General features: G+C 48.5%; 2 protein-coding genes and 1 long non-coding RNA gene across 4 annotated transcripts in view; 2 read left to right on the top strand and 1 right to left on the bottom strand.

Moving 5' to 3' along the window:
- Nucleotides 1-17,672, top strand: part of IK (IK cytokine) — a 375,513-nt gene that overhangs the window by 39,581 nt on the left and 318,260 nt on the right. The gene's annotated exons all lie outside the window — the stretch shown is intronic.
- On the bottom strand, nt 1,210-3,546 carry LOC125443444. Its single transcript, XR_007246123.1, has 2 exons — nt 3,261-3,546; nt 1,210-1,766 (listed from the first exon to the last, which is right to left on the bottom strand). It is a non-coding gene; the product is annotated as an uncharacterized LOC125443444 (long non-coding RNA).
- Nucleotides 3,247-16,156, top strand: WDR55 (WD repeat domain 55). Of its 2 annotated transcripts, none has more exons than XM_048515561.1 (8): nt 3,247-3,344; nt 5,270-5,418; nt 6,404-6,504; nt 9,965-10,052; nt 11,234-11,413; nt 11,861-11,960; nt 13,679-13,848; nt 15,363-16,156. In XM_048515561.1, the coding sequence occupies exons 1-8, from the start codon at nt 3,309-3,311 to the stop codon at nt 15,679-15,681; spliced, it is 1,143 nt and encodes a 380-aa protein (XP_048371518.1). In that variant the 5' UTR covers nt 3,247-3,308; the 3' UTR covers nt 15,682-16,156. The 2 variants fall into 2 exon arrangements, with proteins under 2 accessions (XP_048371518.1, XP_048371519.1); XM_048515562.1 differs by having other exon boundaries at nt 9,922-10,052.

Raw genomic sequence — 17,672 nt, 5'->3', positions numbered from 1 at the left:
TGTATCAGGAAAGTACAGGGAACGTGCAGGTTCCAGCTAAGGGAGGTGTGGGAAACTAAGAACCTTGAACTGAGCTCACAAGCAAATTAGGCCAAGGCCGTAAGCGTGACATGCGCTTCTCTGTGCACAGAAGAGCACCCCAATTAAGAGGCCAACTGCTGCATTTTGCACTAATTGCGTCTTCCAGGGCAGCCCCATGTGGAACATGCTTGTGATAATCTAGTCGTGAAGTTAACAAAGCAAGTTCTATATAGCAAAACTGGTTGAGTCAGCCCTGGATTAACCATGAAGCAAAATAAGCACGTGCTTAGGGCATAGACTAAAGAGGGCTCCATAGATTTCCGCCCCCCCCCCCCAGTGCCGGATTTACAATGGACTGTGGTGCCATGCCATGGATGAACCAGGGCCCATTAAAAGAGAAGAAGAAGAAGAGTTTGGATTTATATCCCCCCTTTCTCTCCTGCAGGAGACTCAATGGGACTGACAATCTCCCTGCCCTTCCCCCCTCACAACAAACACCCTGTGAGGTAGGTGGGGCTGAGAGAGCTCCGAGAAGCTGTGACTCGCCCAAGGTCACCCAGCTGGCGTGTGTGGGAGTGCACAGGCTAATCTGAATTCCCCAGAGAAGCCTCCACAGCTCAGGCGGCAGAGCGGGGAATTAAACCCGGTTCCTCCAGATTAGATACACGAGCTCTTAACCTCCTACGCCCACAATAAATGAAAAAAAAACGTTATGGTATTGAAAAGGTTAATAATATATTTTAATTTTGGGACTACATTAATTATATATTCATTAGAAAATATATATGTAATGGTTTACTATTGTTCTTATTTTAAATTGCATGTACAATATATGGTGATCTTTTTGATGCTTAGGGCCTCTAAAGGTTTCAATTCGCCCCTGGGCAGAATCAAGGTACAGTGGAACCTCGGTTTTTGTTGGTAATCCATCTGAAAAGAATCGATGAAAACTGAAATCGATGAAAACCGAGGCAAACTTTTCCATAGGAATCAATGTAAATCCAATTAATCCATTCTAGGCACTTCAAAAAACATACCAAAAACACATTTTTTGGTGAATGAACATAGTGTTCAATGCTGAAAATGTTACCGCTGCCCCGGTAACTTAAAGTGAGTCTAGGGGTGACCCACAGTGATTTCAGCTCGTGGCAGCAAAGCTGGGAAGAAATAGGCGCAGGAGACCGAAGATCCTTCAAAGCAGGAGATTCTTTATTGCCAAGTGATTCCTCAAAAGCAGCTCAGCCAAAGACCGCACTGCGGAACCCAGCGGAAAAATTTTTATACACTCTAATCATGGGAGGGGGCAAATCGGTAAGGGGCAGGTAAGGGGGCAGGTCCCTTACCCTACAACAAATAGAAACACATCAATACATTAACACATAAACAACATATACGATTACAACTTAATGAATGGAAACTGAAGTCTCGCGGTAAAGCGTCTCTTCGTGGTTTCGCAGGGGCTGAGAGTAGAAAGTGTCCCATTCATAAAACTTGGCTCCTGATAACACACCCAAGAATCCTGTTATTAATGGGTGTTGAACGTTAGTCCTGTCCTGAGGCTCCCGCCTCTTGATTTTAGAACAAAGGGGAGATCAAACTGTCCAATGATGATGCACAAGTATTCTTCAATGGCTGGGACCTCTGGGGGTGCCGCCATCAGGGCCAATTTGTAATTCAAAGGGTTTTGTCTTCTGGTGATGAGATTTCCTGGGTGTTGGCTCCTGCCACATTCCAGGGTGGTCTTCCTTAAATCCAAATACTAATTACATCCATCCATCCATCCATCCATCCATCCATCCATCCATCCATCCATCCATCCATCCATCCATCCATCCATCCATCCATCCATCCACCCACCCACCCACCCACCCACCCATCCATCTACCATCTACCATCTACCTACCTACCTACCCACCCACTCACCTACTTACCTACCTAAAACAGCATTTTTCCAAAACAGTCACACACAATAAGTCAATAATGATAAAATATTGAAGAACCTACAAAATGCATATACATCAAAGAATCTAAAACATAACAGACAATGCCCATATGTATGCACTGAAGCAAAATAAAAGGATTGTTTAAGCATGTTTTGTCCCTAATGAGTGGTCTCTTGTTGTTACTGGCACACATTCCCTTTTATTTTCTTTTTGCTACATAGGGTGGGTATTATAGTGCAGGGGGTTTATGCTTAGACTTTATTTTCAGTTCTCTAGTGGTAACAAAAACAGTAACAAACAATAACGCTAGGACCTGCTTCAGAGCCAGAGGACCAATGTCGCACCAGAAAGCTGTCCAAAGAGGTCTGTTTCTGACGCCTCTTTAAGATTTGTCTGAAATGGGCAAGACATTGTCATTAAACAAGTTGCAGACACGGGGCCCGCAACAGCTTTGTTCGGGTGATTTTTCTCCACAAACCCCTGACCTCACTGCAAATCAATGAAAACCGAGACAAATTTTTCACTGGAAAAAATCGATGAAAACTGAAGGCAATGAAAACCGAGGTTCCACTGTAGTTTCAAAGTCAGCGGGGATTTAATTTATTTCTTTATGTTGTTTTTGAGACTCAAAGCATATGACAGGAAGGAAACTGGAATCGGCAGCATAAAACGAGCAGGATCAGAGAAGGAGAGAACAACGTGAAGCACAAAGTGGATCAGGCAAGGTTTGCTTCTGAAAGTTGCTTATTTGCAGGGGAAGAAGCGGGGAGTGTTTCTGCTGCAATCAAACTTTGCAAGCTGTCACAAGAAGCTGCGCTTTCTTTTGGTACCAGAGACCAAGGCTCATTCCGCACGTGCAGAATAATGCACTTTCAAACTGCTTTCAGTGCTCTCTGAAGCTGTGCGGAATGGCAAAATCCACTTGCAAACAGTTGTGAAAGTGGTTTGAAAACACATTATTTTGCGTGTGTGGAAGGGGCCCAACTTGGGGGTTCCCTCTTGAACTCGGAATAAAGAGGATGTAAAAAAAGATTTGAAATCAAAATAAAACTGTTTATAAAAACAAAAAAAGCGTCCGGTGGGAGAAAGCAAAAGGCCAGACAGCGCCCGCGGACTCGAACCATGGAATGATTGTTCAGAAATGACTGAATTGCCGAAGGAACCGCTAGGCTAAGCTGACCTGGCGACAAAGTGCAGTTGGAGGATATAAGACTCTACTCTACCAAGGCGACGTAGAACTATGCAAATAAACGAGATTCTTCTAACCAATCAGCTTCGTTGCCATCAGGTTCTTACCTTCCCCGTCCTTGGTTGACTGCTCAGATCGCCGCCACAGTTCTCCGCATGCGCTTCTCCGCCAAGATGGCGGCGCCCATGCAGGTGAGTTCCTGCGCGCGTCTCCTAGTAACCCACGGGGCCTCTTTTCCTTCCGTGGCTGCATTCCGGGCTCCTTTCGTCCGTCTCCGCTTGCTGACGTTGCCTGCGGGCAAGGCCTGGCTGTCGGGACGGCGGAGGGGGCTTTCCGGCACCCCTTGCCGCCGAGGCGAAGCTCCCGCGTGCCTAAGGGGATGCAGCCCCTCTCCATTTCCGGAAACTTTTTGAACGGGCGCTTGCTTTTCTGGGCGGGGAGAAAGGCTGTCTTTTCCTTCTCCAACGTGAAGGCTCGCATTCTCCCCAGGCCAGGCACAAAGCCATGCTGTGACTTAAACAGAAGTACTTTAAAAAAGGATTTTAGATCTTGGATGACTCCATTCTTGCTTTAACAGTCGTCACTTGATGTTGCAATTAGCAGGCAGTGGGCATTCACGTGTCAAGTTCCCCACGTCTGGATGTCTGCTCAGAGTTTCACGTTTGGGACTCCTTGTCGTTTCAGACATTTATAAGTGTGAGGGGCCCCCCCACCCCATGACTTCAAATCCTTCCCTTGTAGCACTGATCCAAACCGAGGATAGAGAAGGGAAGAGGCTGGTGGGTGGAGAGAAATGTTATTATCTTTAGTATTTAGCCTTGAGGTATGCTGGTCCCAATTCCTTAGGGCAGACTAGCGTTGCATATTTCTTCGTCCCCTTCTTTGAGGATAACTTTGTTGGTCTAGACCAGGGGTCTGCAACCTGCAGCTCTCCAGATGTTCATGGACTACAACTCCCATCAACCCCTGCCACCATGACCAATTGGCCATGGTGGTGGGGGCTGATGGGAATTGTAGTCCATGAACATCTGGGAGCCGAGAGATTCCTCGAACCTGGAGCTGAGGTCTTCAGCGGCCCTCCAGATGTTATGAACTACTGTTCTCATAATCCCCTCCCAGTATGATGCTGGCATGGGGATGATAGGAACTGTAGTCCTATAACATCTGGAGGAACGAACCCTTTAACCTGTGGTCGACCAGGGTAGGGAACCTTTAACGCTCAAAGAGCCATTTGGACCCGTTTTCCACGGGAAAGAAAAAAAACACTTTGGAGCATAAATAATTTTTGACATTTTCAAAATAAAGATAACACTATATATAGGGGTTTTAAACCTTTTTACTCTGCTCATTCCGAGAAATATGGATCGCCGCCCTGAATGCCTGCAGGGCTGGCGGGCAAGGATGAACCGGTGGCTCGGCCTTGCCAGCCGCCGGGAAAGTGCCTGCCCCGCTCCAAGGCGAGGCGGTGAGAAGGGAAGCGGCATGGCATGGCCGCAGCAGTTAGTACGCCTGCAGAAATTAGCCTGCAGGATGGGCGGCCGGCTGATCATAGGAAGCCACAGTGCAAGGGCAGAAGAGCCGCATGCGGCTCTCGAGCCGCAGGTTCCCTACCCCTGGTCTAGACACTGCCATTCTTTCATGACTGATGCTTTTGAGACATCCATGTTAATTTATTACAGCAAAAACGGTCTCCAGTCCTATTCCTCAAGAGCAGCACATGAGGGTAACTCAGGGATTGTATGGGCAGGGGACAGCATTTGTGAACTCCATGGCTGGCTGGTCCAGGCATTCTTGCCTATCTGTGGAGTTCTCTTTATATTTGGATAGCATGAATGCATCTGTTGAAAAAGCCTTCTTAGGTTGTGAATGAGTGTTAGATATCTATTGTCTCGTTCAAATGTGCAAATCAGGAATGGCTGTAACACAGTTAATTAATTTCACTATTTACACCCCTCACAATTTAAAAAATGTTTTGGGGTGGGTCTCCAGCATCCCATAGAACAGCATTCCTGTGATCAGGAAGACGGTTATTTCTCAGGAGGGCAAGGAATTAGTGGGGTTCCCACAGAGGTTTGATTCTCTTTTTTTCATTCTTCCCCACCCACCCCCGTTCCAGGCACATTCAGATGAGGAGGAAGCAGGTCAGGAGCCAAGGCTTCGAGACACCCCTGAAGACATTTCCCTTGAGGCTGCAGCAAATACCATTGCCTTTCACCCTAGCCAAGATATCATAGCTGCTGGAGATGTAGATGGTGATGTCTATGCGTAAGTAAGGTGTTTTGAAGTATGGAGGAGGGTTCCACTAGGATCTCCTCTGGTCAGTGGGATCAGCACAGTTCAGGAGTGGCAAAATGGAAGCTCCCCATTCCATTTTTAGGTCTTCGTTGTAGAATGAGGCAAACATTCTCAGGCTGACTTCCTAAGACTGTTTGCTCCAGATTTCCAAAACAATGAATGATACTGAAGGAGTTGTATTGGAGAGATCCCATTACTTCTGTTGCTGACTAGAAAACTGCAGCTAAAACTCTGAAATGGCAGGAAAATATGTGAAGTCTGCAGATATCAGCTTTTTCCACTTGCAGGGTTTTGGTTCTGGTTAGAAGCAGAGCAGGCAGGAGGGATCAGGCCAAGAATCCATCTCTGATCCAGCATCCTATTTCCAGCTGTGGTCAGCCAAGAAGCTTCTAAGATCCTTCTAGTGCCATGGTGGCGAACCTATGGCACTCCATATGTTAATGGACTACAATTCCCATCAGCCCCTGCCAGCATGGCCAATTGGAGTGCCATAGGTTCGCCATATGGAGTGCCATAGGTTCACCACCACTGTTCCACACCACCAATGTCCATATTTGCATTATTTGGGAATCTTTCAGCCCATTACTAGATACTACAATACTAGAACCAGGGGGCATTCATTGAAAATGCTGGGGGGAAGAATTAGGACTAATAAAAGGAAGTGAGCTCCCAGAGGCACCCGGTGGGCCACTGCGAGTAGCAGAGTGCTGGACTAGATGGACTCTGGTCTGATCCAGCCGGCTAGTTCTTATGTTCTTATGTTCATTGTTATACAGACACTTACCCTCACCTCTCTCATTCATGGAATATTATTAGACATCTCAGGCTGAACGGTTCTTCCAGTTTTTTTCCTACCCTCTTTCACTATTCCTGTTTCTTTGCCCGCCCCTCACCTTGAATGGCTGTACCCATTACTTTACACTCATGTTCCCCATCTCTCCTTTTTGAATTCCAGGTATTCGTTTTCCTGTCTGGAGGGTGGGAACAAAGAGCTTTGGTCCTCAGGGCATCATCTCAAATCCTGCCGGGAAGTGTCCTTTTCCCCTGATGGACAAAGTGAGTGTTTCTCTCTTTAGAGCTTGTGTGTGTCTTTGTGGCTAATTATGAGGGGTCCTGGAGCTGGATCCCAGTGAAAGCATAGTTCTAGGCGCTGCTTCTGGATGGTTGAATCCCAGGTAGGGCAAAGAAGCTCAGGTAGAGCTTTAAATTAGATTGATGTACAGGGACCTTGCCACATATATAACTTCCAGGGGAGTGGCCATATTAATCTGTGGCAGACAAACATGAACAGTTCAGTGGCATGTGAGATTAATACAATGTTATTACAGCAGAAGTATTTGTGGTATATTGGTCCAAGTGGACTGGGCAGTCAAAGCTTTTGCTGGCGTTGAATGTGGTCTTTTGAAGAAAGTTGACGGGAAGAAAGTAACTTCCTTTGAAGTGTGTTGTTTTAGGAGAGTTTTATTCTCACTTTAATATGCAACTCTCACTTTTAATATGCAACTTATCCCTAAAATCAGCCTCCGTCCCAAAAGACTGGAAGATGACCAATGTCACACCAATCTTTAAGAAAGGAGAGGGGGCTCCAGGAAATTACAGGCCAGTCAGTTTGACATCTGTTCCTGGTAAATTAGTAGAATCCATCATTAAAGATAAAATTATAAAACATGTAGAAAAGCAAGACCTGCTGAGGAAGAGTCGGCATGGCTTTTGCAGAGGCAAGTCCTGTCTTACAAACTTAATAGAGTTCTTTGAGGGTGTAAACAGGCATGTGGATAAGGGGGAACCAGTGGACATTGTCTACTTGGATTTCCAAAAGGCTTTTGACAAAGTTCCTCACCAGAGACTATTGAGAAAACTCAGCAATGAAGGAATAAGAGGGGAAGTCCTCCTATGGATTAAAAACTAGTTGAGAAACAGGAAGCAAAGGGTAGGTGTAAATGGGTCGTTCTCACAATGGAGAGATGTTGTGAATGGTGTCCCCCAAGGATCCGTTTTGGGACCGGTGCTCTTTTACCTATTCATGAACGACCTGGAAGTAGGGGTGGGTAGCCCACAGGCGTAGCTACCATGGGGACATCCGGGGACAAGTGCCCCGGGCGCCACCTTGTCGTGGGCGCAAAAATTGCAGGTTCGTTTGTGGCTTTCTGTAATTTTTATTGTTTTCCCAATTTTGGCCTGCAGGGGGTGCAGTTTTTAGGCTAGCAGCACTAAAATTTCAGGCTATCGTCAGGTGACTCTCCTGATGATACCAGCCAAATTTGGTGAAGTTTGGTTCAGGGGGTCCAAAGTTATGTACCCCCAAAGGGGGTGACCCCATCCTCCATTGTTTCCAATGGGAGCTAATAGTAGATGGGGCTATCATTTTGAGGGTCCATAACTTTGGAGGGTGGGTGGGTGGGAAATCTATTCTGAAACAGCATCACTTTCAATGTTGTTTAAACTAGAGAGCCCAGAGTCTCTCTTTAAGGTGGATTTAAAAGGAGAATCTGGGCTCTCTAGTTTAAACATCATTAAAAGTGATGCTATTTCAGGGTGGATTCCCCCCCTTCAAAAAATAGCATCACTGTCAATGTTGTTTAAACTAGGGAGCCCTGGGTGTGTTCAGATTTGTGTGTTGGGGCATGTTCTATAATGTGATAGTGACTTTGAGATGACCTGGTACAAAAAATGTTGTTTGGTCGTGGTGGGGGAGGGACGCTGCCCATATGTGGGGGAGGGGGGGGCTCAAAACTCAGATTTTGTCCCGGGCTCCATTTCCCCTAGCTACGCCACTGGGGTAGCCTGGTGTCCAAGTTTGTGGATGATACCAAATTATGTAGGGTGGTGAGAACCGCAAAGGATTGCGAGGAGCTCCAAGCGGACCTTGATAAATTAGGTGAGTGGGCTAAGAAATGGCAAATGCAGATCAATGTAGCAAAATGTAAAGTGATGCACATAGGGACAAAAAACCCAAACTTCACATGCACGCTACAGGGGTCAGTGGTATCAGTCACAGACCAGGAAAGGGATTTGGGCATCTTAGGTGATAGTTCCATGGGAATGTCAACTTAATGCATGGCAGCTGTGAAAAAGGCAAACTCTATGCCGGGGATAATTAGGAAAGGAATTGATAATAAAACTGCAAAGATTGTCATGCCCTTATATAAAGCAGTGGTGCGACCGCACTTGGAGTACTGTGTTGTTCAGTTTCTCAGAGCTCCTGGCATACTACCATCTCAAAAAAGGATATCGAAGACAGTGGTGGGATCCAAAAATTTTAGTAACAGGTTCCCTCGCCAGCCCCCCCTCAGCAAAGGGGGCAGAGGCGTACCTAGGCAAATCTGAGCCCTGGGCAAAGAGCCACAGGTTTGATTCCCCTGGGCAGCCACTCCACCACGACCCCCAAAAAATTTTTTTGCACCAGGTCACTTCTAAATCATTATCACATTATAGAAAATGCCCCAACTCACAAATCTGAACACAGCAATGGTGAAACACACAGGTTCTTTGATAGAGACTCTCACCAGATAGATATCTCACCAGAGATAAAAGGTACGAAAGGCTGAGAATCCATGAATTGCAGTACCTGAAAGGGATTAACCCAGTTCAGGGAGTTACATTATTAGTCGCAATTGCTATATGGAACCTTCACGTTCAAAGGCAGTAGGCCTCTCGGGGAGGCGAGGGCGTGGAGATGGAAAAGCGGACCCAATTAGTAACCCCCTTTCGGCACACACAAATAATTAGTAACCCACTCTCGGGAACTGGTGAGAACCTGCTGGATCCCACCTCTGATCGAAGAGATAGAAAAAGTGCAGAGAAGGGCAACGAGGATGATTGAGGGACTGGAGCACCTTCCTTATGAGGAGAGGCTGCCGTGTTTGGGACTCTTTAGTTTGGAGAGGAGATGTCTGAGGGGGGATATGATTGAAGTCTATAAAATTTTGCATGGGGTAGAAAATGTTGACTGAGAGAAATTTTTCTCTCTTTCTCACAATACTAGAACCAGGGGGCATCCATTGAAAATGCTGGGGGGAAGAATTAGGACTAATAAAAGGAAACATTTCTTCACGCAACGTGTGATTGGTGTTTGGAATATGCTGCCAAAGGAGGTGGTGATGACCACTTACCTGGATAGCTTTAAACAGGACTTGGACAGATTTATGGAGGAGAAGTCGATCTATAGCTACCAATCTTGATCTGAGATTGCAAATGCCTTAGCAGACCAGGTGCTCAGGAGCAGCAGCAGCAGCAGCAGGCTATTGCTTTCACATCCTGCATGTGAGCTCCCAAAGGCATCTGGTGGGCCATTGCGAGTAGCAGAGTGCTGGACTAGATGGACTCTGGTCTGATCCAGCAGGCTTGTTCTTATGTTCTTATGATACCATGGTGCTTCAGAATTAGTGAGAGTGGAGCATTCTGGAACTGTTAGGAGGGAGCCTTACAGTATTATCTGTTCTGCTCATTGAAAACAAATTTTCCTTCCTTGAGACCTGCTTGGTACATCTGCTGTCTCCCTGGCCATGTTTTCCAGAGCTCTTCACAGTATCCAAGGATAAATGCATTCATATCCTGAATGTGGAGGATGGCCGCCTGGTGACACGGTTTTCCAAGGCACACAGGTAAGCATTTGGGACTGTTTCCCAGTTCTTCCATTCTGTTAACTGCTGGGTAGCCTCTCTCAAGACTGATGAATTCCTTTTCCAGCCAGTGGGTGCCAACCAAAGTCTTTCTCCCCCTAAACAGAGAATCTCACCTTTGCTTATTCTGTGATCCATGGACTGCCATCAGGACCGTTTGGATTATTCCTGTTTTATCTAGATCAGGGGTCTGCAACCTGCGGCTCTTTCAGCCTTATACTGTGGCTCTGTGTGGCCTGGAGGTTGGAGGGTAGCGTGGGTGTGTCTCTCCAGCGCTGGAAGGAAAGGTGAGTGGAGGGGGCCGAACTGGAGGCACCTCCATGCGTGAGGGTGCTGCTTTTTGCATCCCCTCCACTCACCTCTCCTTCCAGTGCTGCTCTAGAGGGCTGGAGGGACACGCCCACTCTGCCCTCTGGAGGTCGGAGGGTAGTGTGGGCGTGTCCCACCAGAGCAGCCACCATCCCCCCTCTGCCATCCCCACAGCCGCCATCCCCCCTCTGCCCCACGGGCCAGGCAGCTGCCTGCTCCGTCGAACAGAGGGGGTTTCCCTGCCTGGCGCCACTGCCTCCCGCAGCGTGAGAGGTGGCGGCACCAGGCAGCCCGCAGTCGCCATCTCTCCTCTGCCCCACTGAGCAGGTGGCTGCCTGCTCCATAGGGCAGAGTGGGTTTTCCTGTCGGTGCCTCCGCCTCCCAGCGCTGGAAGGAAAGGTGAGTGGAGGGGCCAAACCACAGGTGGCTCCATGTGGAGCCACCCCTTTGGCTCGGTAGATCTTCGAGGCCATGGAAAACAGGTCCAAATGGCTCTTTGGGTGGTAAAGGTTGCCGACCCCTGATCTAGATTCTGGTTTTCTGTTGAGACCTGGATAGCATTCCTATTGCTAGCAGATTTTGATCCATCATTAACTAGATCTGTTGCAAAATGCCTGGCAACAGCGGTCTTTATACTGTCCTGATGAAATTCCTTTGTTAATCAAAAAACAGAGAGAATATCCTAGCATCCTGCAGCATTTGCTATTGGGCTGTCTGTTGCTTTGGCAGCCACAATCAAAACTGGGGGTGCTGGTGGAGTAGGGTCTGCAGCCTTGCCTCGTGTTGCCAACTCACACATTGGAGCGTCTTGGTTAGTGTTGGGTTCGCTGCTAGATCTTCTGGGTTTTCCACAGCTCTGCCTTGAATAGCCTGCTGGTGATAGATGAGCATTTGTTTGCCACGGGAGATGACAGTGGGGAACTGAGAGTGTGGGACTTGCGCAAGGGCACCTCCATCATGGAAATGAAGCAGCACGAAGAGTACATCAGCGGCATGGCCCTGGACGCGAACAAGAAGCTGCTGCTGACATCCAGGTACGGCTGCATTCTGCTGGGAGCCGCCCAGAGGGGTGGGGTCAGAGTAGAGAACAGCAAGGTTTCCCAACAGCTTTGAGCTGGGCTGATTGCAGCTGCACGTCCCAGTGGCGTAGGAGTGGCGTAGGAGGTTAAGAGCTCATGTATCTAATCTGGAGGAACCGGGTTTGATTCCCAGCTCTGCCTGTGGAGGCTTATCTGGGGAATTCAGCTCTGAGCTGTGGAGGCTTATCTGGGGAATTCAGATTAGCCTGTGCACTCCCATACACGCCAGCTGGGTGACCTTGGGCTAGTCACAGCTTCTCGGAGCTCTCTCAGCCTCACCTACCTCACAGGGTGTTTGTTGTGAGGGGGGAAGGGCAAGGAGATTGTCAGCCCCTTTGAGTCTCCTGCAGGAGAGAAAGGGGCGGATATAAATCCAAACTCTTCTTCTTCTGTCCCTTTCAGCGGTGACGGGACCATGGGGGTTTTCAACATTCGAAGGCGGCGCTTTGAGCTGCTCTCTGAACCACAGAACGGAGACCTGACAGCTATCTCTCTGGTGAAGGTTGGTCTGCCACTTAATTGTCCTGAAGAATAGTTTGTGGCCTGACCATACCCTTATATAAGGGGCTGAATTTGAGAGTCCCAGTTGTGTTCATCTGCAGGAAAACATCCTTACTGATCCTGGCTGACTTTGGAAAAGGCAGGGGTCCCCAAATATTTGGAGCCTGGGAGCACCTTTGGAACTCTGACAAGGGATGGTGGGCGCAGCCACAAAACGGCTGCCACGGGAGGCAGAGCTAGCCGCGCAATCATCGCCATAGTTTTACTGCAGTCAGACAGTGCAGATTTTTGTGCTGCGGTGGCAACTGCAGCCAAAGTAACCTTTTTAAAAATCTGCACAGCCGATCAAATATCCTGTAGCCACTCAGAAGCCTTTCTGGGCAAAACGGCTACCTAGCCCCACTCACTTCCTAAAAAGTTCTGGCAGGTGCCAAAAAAAGGTGTCAGTGGGGATGGCCGTCCCGATGGGCACTCTGCTGGGGACTCTTGGACTAGACCAGGGGTCTGCAACCTGTGGCTGTCCAGATGTTCACGGACTACTCCCAACACATGCCAGTTGGGTGACCTTGGACTAGTCACAGTTCTTCGGAGCTCTCTCAGCCCCACCTACCTCACAGGGTGTTTGCTGTGAGGGGATGGGGAAGGAGTTTGTAACCCCTTTGAGCAGGGGTCCCCATGGAAAAACCTCGACCGGGTCCGCCCCTGGGCCAAATGCATTTGGCCCAGCCTGAAGGCGACTATCCGACCGCTTGAGCGATGCTTGCTGCATAGCTCCATTCTCATGTGCAGAGGTAGGGGGCTTCGAGGGAGGAGGGGAGGAACCGGCCCCAATGGCAGAACATTGTTGTTGACTGCAGTTACATGATGGCACCCCCAAATCTCCACATGCATTTTGCTACTTCACAGACCCAGGAGTTGGGAAACCTTACATGTGGCTTAGCCGCCTGCTCCGCTCTTCCTCTCGGCTGGCCCTCCGATGTGTTGCTCGTTTCAGGCTTTCTGTTCCGCCTCTCACTCCCCATTGGCACTCAGCCAGGCTGGCAAATCGCTAAGCTGGCTGCTAGAGGGAAAGAACCCAGGAAGATACCTGATCATTAGTTAGACTGGCAATGCTTTCATTAGAGGAGAAGAGATTCTGGCTTTTACAAAGGAAGTTGTATTCCACAGCCTCCCCAACAATAACTTTGGAGCTCCACCCTGCCTTGACATACTTTGGTCACTGTTTCTAAACGGATAGACCACATGACAAGAAAGGCTGAAAGGTGAAATCAAACATTTTACAATCATTTGTGCATAGGAATTTGTTCATAGTTTTTTTTAGTCCGGCCCTCCAACAGTCTGAGGGACAGTGAACTGGCCCCCTGTTTAAAAAGTTTGGGGACCCCTGCCTTTGAGTCTCCTAACAGGAGAGGAAGGGGGGATATAAACCCAACTCTTCTTCATACTAAATCAGACCCTTGGCCCATCAGTGCCTCAGGCCGTGGTCTTCTCACTTACTGCCTAGTCCACAGAAGACAAACTCACGGCCCTCCAGATGTTATGGACTACTACAGATATTATGGACTACCCAATTGGCCATGCTGGCAGGGGCTGATGGGAATTGTAGTCTGTGAACATCTGGACAGCCACAGGTTGCAGACCCCTGGACTAGACTAAAACAGCAGCTTTGAGATGGGTGGTTTCTTTCTTTTTACGTCTCTGCCTTGTCTTCTTGTTCAGAGAGGAAGGAAAGTGGCCTGCGGCTCCAGCGAAGGCACCATTTACCTCTTCAACTGGAACGGTTTCGGTGCTGCCAGTGACCGTTTTGCCTTGAAGGCGGAGTCCATAGACACCCTGGTCCCTGTCACAGACAGCATCGTGTGTACAGGCTCCACTGATGGAGTCATCAGGTGAGAATGGATCTCTTTGCTGAGCAGGATATGGAAGAGGGCATAGCAGGGACTCCCACCCCATCCTCTGCCCCCTCCACTGTGGTGGCCAGCAAGATAGACTGAGCTGACTTGGAGGAAGCAGCCGGGGAGGAGGGGCAGCCACCCAGATCACACACCAGGCATCTGGCACAAGACTGCCTGCAGCCACATACTTCTGTCCCCCTTGTAGGCTAGGCTGAGCTGGTGCTCCCACTGAAGCTCAGTGATAGAGCATCTGCTTGGCATGCCAAAGGCCCCGGGTTCAATCCCGGGTATCGCCTGTTCAAAGGACTAGGCCAGGGATCTTCAAACTATGGCCCTCTAGATGTTCATGGACTACAGTTCCCATCAGTCCTGCCACTTGGCCATGCTGACAGAGGCTCATGGGAATTGTAGTCAATGAACCTCGGGAGGGCCATAGTTTGAAAACCCCTGGACTAGGCCATAGGTGTCAAACTCGCGGCTCTCCAGATATTATGGACTACATTTCCATCAACCCCTGCCAGATGATGGGAACTGTAGTCCATAACATCTGGAGGGCCGTGAGTTTGTCTTCTGTAGACTAGGCAGTAGGTGAGAAGACCACGGCCTGAGGCACTGAAGATCTGCTGCCAGTCTTTTGGCCAAGGGTCTGATTTTGTATGAAGAAGAGTTGAGTTTATATCCCCCCTTCCTCTCCTGTTAGGAGACTCAAAGGGGTTACAAACTCCTTCCCCTCCCCCGCCCTCACAGCAAACACCCTGTGAGGTAGGTGGGGCTCAGAGAGCTCCGAAGAACTGTGACTAGCCCAAGGTCACCCAGCTGGCATGTGTTGGGAGTGCACAAGCTAATCTAGTTCACCAGATAAGCCTCCACAGCTCAAGCGACAAAGCGGGGAATCAAACCCAGTTCTCCAGTTTAGAGTGCATTCGCTCTTAACCACTACACCACACTGGCAGATTCGTGTGCTTTTGTCGTTGCCTCAAATGTGTTGCTATAGGCCCGTGATGGCGAACCTTTGGCACTCCAGTTATGGACTACAATTCCCATCAGCCCCTGCTAGCATGGCCAATTGTAGGGGCTGATGGGAATTGTAGTCCATAACATCTGGAGTGCCAAACGTTCGCCACCACATAGGCTGAGCACCTGTCTTGTTTCCTCAAAGGCCGCACTACAAATTGAACGCTGGCTCAAGGAACGAAGTAGAAGGAATCAAGCTCAGCTATTTTAATGGATTGCTCATTTTTTCAAAAAACCTCATCTTGCCCTCTTTCTGGCTGCATTTGTATCCCAATTGATGCTGTGAGATATACCACAATATTGAAGGTCCTCTTTGTTCAACATGGGCTGATCTCTAAGGAGCCCTCCCCATTACACTTCAGAATGAAACAGTGTTCGTGCCATCACTGCCGCCCACCCCATCCAAAATATACACCGAGGCACATGAACGCCCTGAAGAATGGGGGCTGAATTGCACAGGACTTTTGTTAACACACTTTCTTCCCCTCTTCTAGGGCTGTGAATATCTTGCCCAATCGGGTGATCGGCAGCGTTGGGCAGCACACAGGGGAACCCATTGAGCAGCTGGCCAAGTGTCCCACCAGCCCCTTCTTGGCCAGCTGTGGCCATGACCAAAAGGTCAAGTTCTGGGACATTTCCTCACTCAACTCCGTGGTTGTGGATGACTACAGGAAAAAGAAGAAAAGTGGTCAGCTCAAATCCTTGAGCCGCAAAGCAATCGGTAGCGGAGAGGATTTCTTCGCAGGTTTGAGAGAAGCAGCAGAACCAGAGGAGAAGGAAGATGACCAAAGTAGTGACACGGACAGTGACTGACATGGATCAGAGTTTGTGGGACTCACTCCCCACAAAAGATGCTCGTAGGGACGGATTGCAAAGGGAGCCTGTGTAGGCAACGGTCCCACCTTCTTCCAGGCATTACTGCTGTGACTTGACCCTGTTGCTTAGCCTGAGCTGCCCAAGTCATCAGCGCACACTTCTGGAACGCCTTCTTGAGAGAGGCAGCTGAGGGTCTCTTGGCAACCTGGAAGGAGAATTAGCCCTTTCTGTGCTGTCAGGATGTTCTCTTGGAAGGAAGGACAAAGACGCTGCTGTATCTCGCTAATCGTTGTGTTCGGAACATACATATTCTATGTATATGGACTGGCTTCCGTGCCGCGACAATGCTAAATTATTTATATTTAAAATCACATGATTTGGACAGGATAGAATGCTGATACTTTTTTGAAGAAAGCAGCTAAGCCACTTGGGGCAAAACTGTGTCAATCATCCATTAAAAACAAGGAATTGATTGCTGAGTGGCTTTGGTGTTCTTTGATACATCCTAGGCAAAAGGCTGTTCTTTCCTGCCACTCCAAGCAGTTTAGGTTGACCTTGCTCATAGTGAGGTGGGGCTATTTGAACAACACCCTGGGGAGAGGGGTATTTTACTTCCTGGGTAGAAAAGTGGCCATCTATGCCAAGCACTGTGAAGTCCATTTCCCTTTCTTTACATCGATTCATGCTGTTGCTGTAGGTGGGTGGATTTGCAAGATTGTGCTGTCACCGTCCAGTACAAAGAGTGTGGAAAGAGGTGGGAGAGGGTGTCATCATTTGATAAAAGATAAACATTCTACTAATAGGTGCTAATACCCAATCTTTTTCTGCCTGCGTTCACCTTGAGAAGTTTGATGCAACGTGGTACAAAATGACCGCTGCATTAAGTGAAGCCAACCAGAAAAATGGCTGCAGCAGCTTACTTTCAGTCACACAGTAAACATTTTTGTGCTGTGATAACAGCTACTGTCAAAGCAACATTTTAAAAAATCTGCACAGCCAATTAAATCTCCAGAAGCCTTGCCTGGCAAAAGCTCCATGCATGGGGTAGATTAGAAAATGTTGTCAGAGAAATTTTTCTCTCTCACAATACTAGAACCAGGGGGCATACCTTGAAAATGCTGGGGGGAAGAATTAGGACTAATAAAAGGAAACATTTTTTCACACAATGTGTGATTGGTGTTTGGAATATGCTGCCACAGGAGGTGGTGATGGCCACTCACCTGGATAGCTTTAAAAGGGGCTTGGACAGATTTGTGGAGAAGTCGATCTTTGGCTACCAATCTTGAACCTCCTTGTTCTGAGATTGCAAATGCCTTAGCAGACCAGGTGCTCGGGAGCAGCAGCAGGCCATTGCTTTCCCATCCTGCATGTGAGCTGCCAAAGGCATCTGGTGGGGCACTGCAAGTAGCAGAGTGCTGGACTAGATCAGTGGTTCTCAACCTTCCTAATGCCGCAACCCTTTAATAGTTCCTCATGTTGTAGTGATCCCCAACCCTAACATTTATCCATTTTACAGATGGAGAACACTGATGCAAAGAGTCTTAGGCGACCTCTGTGAAAGGGTCGTTCGACCCCCTAAAGGGATCCTGACCCCCAGGTTGAGAACCACTGGACTAGATGGATTCTGGTCTGATCCAGCAGGCATGTTCTTATGCGACACCACTCACTACCTAAAAACTTGACAGGCGCCCGTAAAAAGCATCCGCAGGTGCTACTGAGCTCTTTGGGCACCATGCTGGGGACCCTTGAGCTAATATGTTCTTTAAATAAATGGCTGTGTTCCCAGGCTTACCAGGCTGCCTCATAAGAACATAAGAACTAGCCTGCTGAATCAGACCAGAGTCCATCTAGTCCAGCTCTCTGCTACTCGCAGTGGCCCACTAGGTGCCTTTGGGAGCTTACGTGCAGGAGGTGAAAGCAATGGCCTGCTGCTGCTGCTGAACTTTGCTGCTTCACTCACTGCGGTATGCAGGTCAAAGATGGAACTC

The sequence above is a fragment of the Sphaerodactylus townsendi genome, linkage group LG14 (genome assembly GCF_021028975.2).
Source record: "Sphaerodactylus townsendi isolate TG3544 linkage group LG14, MPM_Stown_v2.3, whole genome shotgun sequence".
In the NCBI taxonomy this organism is placed as follows: Eukaryota; Metazoa; Chordata; class Lepidosauria; order Squamata; family Sphaerodactylidae; genus Sphaerodactylus; species Sphaerodactylus townsendi.
The sequence above is the reverse complement of the archived record's forward strand: the minus strand, read 5'-3'. Positions and strand labels throughout refer to the sequence as shown.

What these genes read in the sequence shown, in the direction of transcription:
- WDR55 (XM_048515561.1), top strand. Translation starts at nt 3,309, where the DNA reads ATGCGCTTCTCCGCCAAGATGGCGGCGCCCATGCAG. An exon ending in CTTTTCCCCTGATGGACAAA is followed by an intron (nt 6,505 to 9,964) that starts GTGAGTGTTTCT and finishes CATGTTTTCCAG; the next exon opens with AGCTCTTCACAGTATCCAAG. An exon ending in AAGCTGCTGCTGACATCCAG is followed by an intron (nt 11,414 to 11,860) that starts GTACGGCTGCAT and finishes TGTCCCTTTCAG; the next exon opens with CGGTGACGGGACCATGGGGG.